The following is a 9,307-nucleotide window of genomic DNA, read 5'->3' as shown; positions in this document are numbered from 1 at the left end:
TATAAAGCCGATGTCTTCTGAGGTAATTACATATTTTGGCATAAGAAACCCATACACATAAACTAGTAATTACTTAATCTACTCATTGTGAAAAATTCGCACAATTAGACGTACATAAAATGTCATTTATCTTAAAAAAATGAAAAAGGAAAGGAAAAAAGGAATGAATTTTGTTAGAAGTAGGATTAATTTTACGAAGAAAAAACTTTAAAAAAAAGTACAATATACTCTAAAAATTTATAAATAAAACCAGTATAATTAGTTATTACAAAATTAGTATGTTATTGAACGTGGAACATTTTTGAACTTTGTATTGTAACTACAAATCGATATGGACGAATGAGTTAAAGGGGAAGGAAATAATCTCTTGATTACACATCTCATTCCTCCACACCATAATGTTGGTAGCCCGGATAAAAATACGTTCCGCAGGTACATACAGTAGGATAGAAATACGAATTAAAAAGGATCGGTCCAGCGCCTTCGTCTTGACCTGCAGGCTGAGTCGAAGACACAGCCACTAAACTTAAACGTAGAATACGTGATATTATTAAGATCACATTCAAGTTAAACATGAAAATTTCGTTTTAATTGTATTGAATTGAATTTAATAAATCAATATGAATTGCAAAATATTAGCAATAGAGACGAAGATCCGTATTAACTTCAATCATATGTACTATCAGCTTATAAATACAGTGACGAGCAAAACTGTAACATGGTGTAACACTTTTTATTTCAGACGCCGCTATCTTTCCAAGTTTTAACCATATTAATACTTTTGTTGTATATTCTTACTGGTACACCTGTACTTCCTCTCTCATAACGATTTGAAGTCAATCCAATAACAATAATAAAACCAGTAGACATAAATGTAAATTAAGGCAAATATTATGTACAGTTTTGCTCTTATATATTTTTAATAACTTTTTGATAACTTTCACGAAAAAAAGAATTATTAACACAATTTTCAGTACCCTTTTGCTTTTTTAGTTCCAGGGCGCGATTTGGCATACCTTATTTGTATCTCTGTATAAATTCTGGAGGTATATCCTCCCATATATCATTAGTTTGCTTGCACAGCTCATATACTCCATTGGACGGACTTGGATACTTAGTAAGCTGTGCTTTTAGTTTGATTTCGCAAATTCTCGATGAGATTCATGTCCGCGGATTGTGGCGGTCATTTCAAATTATCAAATTTTTGCTTTTGTATCCTGGCTTTGCGAACATGTGCAGTCTGTTTTGGGTGATTTTTCAGCAGAAACTCATTTTTTCGACTACATCTTGCAAATTTTGTTGAAATATGAACAGGTAGTGTTCCTTACGCATATTTCGTACTAACGGACCAACAAATTTTTTAAATACAACCTCAAACTATTTTTGAGCGGCCACTGCGATTCACAATTTGCTTTACATGATGCGCATGGGCTTAATTTAGGTCTTTGATCTAGTACCATGCCCAGCGATCTGATTGAAAGCGATTAATTTAGTATTGTCAGACCAAATAACCTTCAACAGAAACTTCAAAATTTATTTTTTATTGCATTCTGAAAGGCCTAACATATGCCAATAGGAAACGGTCTGGTTTTCGTGCGATGCAGCAAAATGCTGCCACACTCGCACACGTATTTTGATCAAATTTGCTTTTTTTCTTCTTTTATGATGCCTTTGCGCTCAATTTGGCAATACCTCGCTTCGCTGTCTACTGATTCGCATTAAAGTTTAATACCTTAAGCGCTTCTGTAATAGTGGCTGCATCGCTACTTGCTGCTAAGTTCACAAGATATCGGACCGTAATATTTTTTTACAGACTTCCTTTGTCCTTGGCAACACTTTAGGCTATATTTTTTCTCAGTCTTAACGTTTTCAAGTAGCAAACTTCACATTTTTTTCCACTTTTCCTGCCGTCCCGCCTTTCCGCAGTAAATCTATTATTTACATTTATGGTTCCTGATTAATCATATTATTTACTGGTGATCACTTCTTCAATAAATTACAATACAGAAAAAAGTCATCTGACTTCCAACTAAGTAAGAGATAACTGTCAAATGCAAAACTGAGAGTGAGAGAAAAACTGTAACATTTGCCTTCATTTACATTTTTGTCTGCTGGTTTTTTTATCGTTGTTGTATTGACTGCAAATCGTAATGAGAGAGAGAGTAGGGGTGTACCAACAAGAATATACAACAAAAGGATGAAAGTCGTTAGAACTTGGAGATATAGCGGTGCCTAAAATAAAAAGTGTTAAACCATGTTACAGTTTTGCTCGTCACTGTAGATATATGCCATGACGTGTATAACTACTTCGATTCATTTACATTTCATACTTTTTATATCAGCCTAGGTCCCCGTATTAGTATTCATCTTCGTGCTAGTGCTCGTCTTCGGATTTGTGCATAAGTTAGCTAAGACTTCTGAAACTGCTGGCAATATACAAATAAACAAATCTCTGATATTATGATAACTACATATTTCATGTGCTCGATGAATTAAGTTAAATTTGATTTTTTAAATATGTGACAACGCTTCTAAATACACTTCAGAAATAAACCCTTTTTAAACCCATTTCATTTGATATCCATATTTTTAATAATTGCTTTAACTTATTAAATAATATAAGTCCACCTTTTTAAACAGGTGGCAACCCTCTTCTAAATATTGTTATTATAAATATTCTAAATATTCAAACTAAGGATATCTTACCACCTTCGTTTCACGTCATATTTTAATATTTCATTTAACTTATGCATACTTTAATAAAATTCTAATTTTAAAACAGGCGGCAACCCTATCCAAAATATTTTAAAACCAAAACCTTGTTTTTCGACAGACACGCATATTGCGATACATATTTAAGTTGTGTATCTATTTCCCTTAATTCAAATTTAATTTAATTTCTAAAACATATAAAGTTCAGAAAAAAACATGTTTAACCCATGTCAATTTATACCCATACTTTAATGATTAATTTGACTTATTAAATAATTTGAGCTTAACATTTTACTCAGGTGGAAACCCTCTTTAATGTTATAAATGCTCAAACTAAATATTTCTTAACACTCCTTTGTTTGACGCCAATATTTCAATATTTCATATAATTTAATTTAATTCGGCTTCTCAAACTGATGGCCATGCTGTTAAACTTATTTTTAAACCAAAACCTCGTTAAACCTTTTTCGTCTGACACTTCTATTGTGATACATATTTAAATTATCTAATACTCTTAATTCAAATTGAATGTAATTATGAATTTAGGTGGCAATCCTCCTGCATGCAGTTTGAAAATAAAGTTTCTTCAAAGCAATTTTGATTTATATTCATATTGAGGTAAATTATTTAACCTATTGCTTATATTGCATCTAACTTTGTAACAAGGTGGCAACCCTCTGCAAAATATTTTCGTGTGACATCCATATCAGGATATACATTTCAATTTTCTGCTTCTATTTAAGACGAACTTGCTTTTTGAAACAGGTGGCAACCCTCCCACATATAATTAGGAAATAAAGCCTTTTCGAAACCATTTCGATCGACACTAATAGTGAAATAATTGATATAACTTAAAAATAATTTGAATTTAATTTTTTAACAGGTGGCAACTCTTTTTGAAAAACTAAGAAGTTATTGCACATCCACAGGCCAAGCCTTTTAATTTGATACCTCATTTTGTAAAATCGAACGAATGGTACAGATCTGATATGACGAAAAAATTTCGGGTATTATGCATTCATACATACATATTGTACATATGTACCCTCCTGCATGCAGTTTGAAAATAAAGTTTCTTCAAAGCAATTTTGATTCATATTCATATTGAGGTAAATTATTTAACCTATTGCTTATATTGCATCTAACTTTGTAACAAGGTGGCAACCCTCTGCAAAATATGTTCGTCTGACATCCATATTAGGATATACATTTCAATTTTCTGCCTCTATTTAAGCCGAACTTGCTTTTTGAAACATGGCAACCCTCCCACATATAATTATGAAATAAAGGCTTTTCAAAGCCATTTCGATCGACACTAATAGCGAAATAATTGATTTAACTTAAAAAATAATTTGAATCTAATTTTTTATCAGGTGGCAACTCTTTTTGAAAAAATAATACGTTATTACACATCCATAGGCCAAGCCTTTTAATTTGATACCTCATTTTGTAAAATCGAATGAACGGTACAGATCTGATATGACGAAAAAGTTTCGGGTATTATGCATTCATACATACATATGTGCATTAGGGTGGTCCAAAAACAGTAAAGTCGGAATTGTAACCCCCTAGGATTGTTCTATATGGAAAAAGGTATACCCCTATTTTTTTATTTTGAAATCAATAAATTTTTAGAGGTCGCTCAAAAAAACTGTTCGTAGAAATGGTATAGAGTTCTTGAAAATCAATATTTTTCGATCGGAAAACTCTGGTTCTCTTCAGGAGTCTTTCAATAATAATACCCAATTATTTATTTAACCATTTTTTAATACTAACGCTTTTTTATTGGTCCCTCTTTTGCATTTTTCGGGGTTTTTGAGGGTTTTTGGCGGACCTATAAACTATAGTTGCGATGGAAAAATGGTTAAATAAACAATTGGGTATTATTACTGGGAAAGCGATGAGTCAAGCTGAAATCCGAGCTCAGAAACAACGCGAGCAAAATGAGCGCCGGCTTTCAGTTCAACGCAACAACGCATATTTCTCTATTCGGTCCCAGAGTGACAGCGAAAGCGCAAAGCCCAATCCATCGACCACCCTCAAACCCCCTCAAGATTCAGGTCAGCGGACTTGTCCTCCAAACTTACCATTGACGACTCCGATGGCTTGGAGTGAAGAGTGCGCTTCACCTGTGCCGTATCACATTTCACGCCCAACGCTTACATCAAATTCGGTAAGCGATAACATATCCCCAAATATAGCGGCAACAACAACTAGTACAGTGACATGTTTTACTACCTCTATCGCGCCAACAACAACAACAAACACACCGGTACCTGCCGACTGCACAGCGGTGTCAACAGCCCGGCCTATTCTTGCTGCACAAGCACAAATTAACTTGAGTACAAGCACTGGTAACAAAGGTAAAGCGCAAGAAAAGTTGGAAAACGAAACAACTAAAAATGCGGCCATACAGACTGGAATGGACCGCTACGTTACAATAAAAGAAAACTTAGTCCGCAAAATTCAACGGGCAGTAAGACAAAAATAAACCGCCTTACCTCAACTCAGCAAGTCAGTACGAATAGATTTGCACTGCTAAGTGACAATGCCGATGATGTGAATAGCCAAATTTCTGAAGGTGCTGCAAAAGCTACTAATGCCAAACCTCCGCCCATTTTTATAAGAGAAGAGAATCCAAGCGCTCTTGTAAAAAAATTCACACAGCTAATCGGTAGTAATAAGTTTCATATTATCCCACTATCTAAGGGAAATATTCGCGAAACTAAAGTACAAATTTATTCCGAACAGGATTTTCGAACAGTGTCCAAATACTTGAATGACACAAACACAAAATTTTATACATACCAACTTAAAGTGCAAAAGGTCTACAAATTGTAATTAAAGGTATCGAACCAAGCGTTGAAGCTGTGGAAGTTTTGGAAGCACTTAAAGAACAAGGTTTCAATCCAAAAGCTGCTGTGAATATTTTTAATAGGAACAAAATCCCTCAACCTATGTTTAAAGTTGAGCTCGAGCCTGAAAACAAACCTAAGGGCAAAAACGATGTGCATCCAATTTAAATATCTGCTGCATCGTAGGATAACTGTGGAAGAACCGCATAAGAGAAATGGCCCTGTACAATGCACCAACTTCCAGGAGTATGGTCATACTAGGTCTTACTGCACGCTTCGCTCAGTGTGCGTAGCTTGTGGAGAGCTACATGTCTCTGCCACTTGCACATCAAACAAAGAAGACCCGCGTGCGAAAAAATGTGGTAACTGCGGTGAAAATCACACAGCAAACTACAGAGGCTGTCCAGTCTATAAGGAGTTAAAAAACCGGATCAACCAACGCGTGGCTTCCATACGTACTCATAATGTACCGAATGCCTTTGTACCCTCCCAAACGAATCCTGACGTCTTCTTCGCCAAAAGAGCCACGTCGCCAACAGTTCTATCAAACACCGTCAATGGCGTCTCGTTTGCAAGTGCCTTAAAATCAGGCTTAGAAAACCGTGCCCCTACAAAAACTGCACCTCAAGTTGCGCCGCAAGAACAGCATCCCCATGCACAATATGGTAAACAATCCAATATTGAAGCTATGATAGCGTCGATGCAACAAAGCATGATGAATTTCATGACTTTCCTGTAAAACACAATGCAAGAACTCATGCGAAATCAAAAAACGCTGCTCAACCTGCTTGCTACTCAGCAAACAAGATAATGACCTTCCTTAAAATAGCCCTCTGGAATGCAAATGGCATTCCTCGCCACAAAGTAGAGCTGTCAAAATTCCTTAATGACAAGGAAATTGACCTCCTTGCTGAAACACACCTAACTAGTAGATATAATTTTGACATTTCGGGATATACCTTTTATTGCACGATCCAGATCCAGATGGAAAGGCGCATGGCGGAACTGGTATTTTAGTCAGAAATCGGATTAAACACCATCATTTGACTGGAATTGCCGAGAATTATCTGCAAGCAACATCAATATACGTACAAACAAAGCAAGGTGATATTACGCTGTCCGCGGTTTATTGTCCCCCACGTTTCACGATAACAGAAAAACAGTTTATGGATTTCTTCAGTTCGCTGGGAGAGCGTTTCCTTGCTGCAGGTGATTATAATGCGAAGCACCCTACTGGGGCTCACGCTTGTCTAACCCTAAAGGCAAGCAATTATATAACGCGCTTATATGTAGAAGAAACAAACTCGATTACGCTTCTCCTGGAAAGCCTACATATTGGCCGGCAGACCCGCAAAAGTTGCCAGATTTGATTGACTTTGCGGTGACAAGGAAAATTCCTCGCGGCCTTATTAGTACAGAATCAGTTGCAGATCTCTCATCAGACCACTCACCTATACTTTTCACCTTGTGGCATCAGCCGCAAGAAAAAGAGTCACCCTATATGCTCACGACAAGGGCTACAAATTGGTTAAAGTATAAAAAATATATCAGTGCGCATATAGACCTCGATCCAAATTTAGATACGCCGACCGATATTGAAAACTCCATAGCCGCTCTTGAATCTACACTTAGAGCAGCCGCTAGCATTTCCACACCCCAGAAAGGTTATGTGCAAAATAAAAAAATATAATTTAACCAATAGGAAAATTGAAATGCTTGTCTTGGAAAAACGACGCCTACGACGGATATGGCAGACTCATAGATCACCAGTATCAAAACAACTGCTCAAGGCGGCCACACATGCACTGACGAGAGCCCTCAAGAACGAGGAACAGTACGCACAGTACCGGTACATCCAAAAGCTCTCACCGACTAGCACAAAGCACTTGTTATGGAAAGCACACCACAAGCTAAATGCGCCAATAGAGACTGAAATGCCAGTACGGGACCACAATGGCAAATGGGCTCGGAGTGACGCAGAGAAAGCAAACACCCTTGCTTCTCATCTAAAAAATGTTTTTAGGCCAAACCCCGCAACTAATGATTTTCAACTTCCACCCGTACCCAATGTGTCAAAATGTGAGCCGCTGAAATTTGTACCTGAAGAAATTTCAAAAGTAATTAAGGATCAACTGCAACCAAATAAGGCCCCAGGGCACGACCTAATAACCCCAAAAATGATTATTGAGCTACCAAATTGTGCTGTACTTTGCAACTGTATGCTATTTAACGCAATCACTAAACATTGTCATTTCCCTCACCACTCACCAAGTCGACTATTGTGATGATACCAAAGCCCGGAAAGGACAAAACGCAGCCATCTTCATATAGGCCCATCAGCCTGCTACCGTGTATGTCGAAATTATTCGAAAAACTTCTTATGCTGCGCATCTCCCCACATCTGCAAGCCCGCAATATAATACCACTTCTCCAATTTGGCTTCAGGGAAAAACATGGAACAATCGAGCAGTTAAATCGCATAACAACCGAAATCCGAACAGCGTTTGAAAAGAGGGAATATTGCGCTGCAATATTTCTTGACGTCGCCCAGGCATTTGACCGCGTCTGGCTAGATGGTCTTATGTATAAAATACAAATGCTACTCCCACAAAGCACACACAAACTGCTTAAGTCATACCTTTATAATCGAAAGTTTGCAGTTCGATGTAACACCACCATTTCTGAAGCCCATGCAATCGAAGCTGGAGTGCCACAAGGCAGTGTCCTTGGCCCGATGTTGTATGTCTTATACACCGCGGATATTCCTACAAACGACCGCCTGATAATGTCCACTTTTGCCGATGACACTGCCATAATCAGTCGCTCCAAGTGTCCTCTACAAGCAACTGTACTCCTAGGCAATCATATGGAAGCTGTTGCCAATTGGCTCGCAAACTGGCGAATAAAGGTTAACGAGCAAAAATATAAGCAAGTTACATTTACACTGAATATGAGTAACTGTCCGCCCTTGACTTTAAACAACGTACAAATACCACAAAGCAATCATGTCACTTACCTAGGGGTCCACCTGGACAGGCGAATTACTTGGCGAAACCACATAGTGGCTAAAAGGACTCATCTCAAGCTGAAGGCTAATTCTCTCCTTAACTTATTAACTTGGCTTATTAACTCTCGCTCACCCCTGAGTCAGGAGTATAAAGTGCTTATTTACAATACAGTTTTAAAACCGATATGGACCTATGGATGTGAGTTATGGGGAAACGCGAGCAGCAGCAACATCGAAATCCTTCGTCGTGCGCAATCTAAAATCCTTCGAACAATCACCGGAGCACCTTGGTATATGCGAAATGAGAACATTCACCGCGACTTGAGAATACCAGAAGTACGAACCGAAATAGAACAACGGAAGACGAAATATGTATCGAAGCTTTTAGCGCACCCAAATCATTTAGCAAGATCTTTATTGCGTGTCAACAGGACCTCAAGACTACGTAAAAATGACTTACCAGCCCAGTCGTAATCTTTTCTTAGGGCCAGTAAAGAAAATACTCATCCCAACTAGGGGATGTAAATTAAGTGAATAGATTAAGATTCGAAAACTTATTGTTAGGCTCTTAGGCAGGGCAGATTCAATAAATAAATAAAATAAAAATTAAAAAAAAAAATAAAATAAAAAATAAATTACTGGGAATCTTATGCAGATAAACAGAGTTTCCCGATAAAAAAATTTTGATTTTTAAGAATTCTATACCATTTCTAAGAAAAGTTGTTTTTCCCCT

At 37.2% G+C, this 9,307-nt stretch overlaps 1 protein-coding gene across 1 annotated transcript; it reads left to right on the top strand.

Moving 5' to 3' along the window:
* Nucleotides 1-4,612: 4,612 nt before the first annotated feature.
* LOC118754177 (microtubule-associated protein RP/EB family member 1-like) lies at nt 4,613-5,188 on the top strand (the record flags this gene model as incomplete). Its single annotated transcript, XM_036489042.1, has 1 exon — nt 4,613-5,188. A coding segment is annotated over exon 1 (576 nt), but the record flags the coding sequence as incomplete, so codon positions are not given.
* Between the last annotated feature and the right edge of the window lie 4,119 nt (nt 5,189-9,307).

Source organism: Rhagoletis pomonella, unplaced genomic scaffold, assembly GCF_013731165.1.
Source record: "Rhagoletis pomonella isolate Grant_MI unplaced genomic scaffold, Rhpom_1.0 Rhpom_scaffold_03497, whole genome shotgun sequence".
NCBI classification, from domain to species: Eukaryota; Metazoa; Arthropoda; class Insecta; order Diptera; family Tephritidae; genus Rhagoletis; species Rhagoletis pomonella.
The sequence above is the reverse complement of the archived record's forward strand: the minus strand, read 5'-3'. Positions and strand labels throughout refer to the sequence as shown.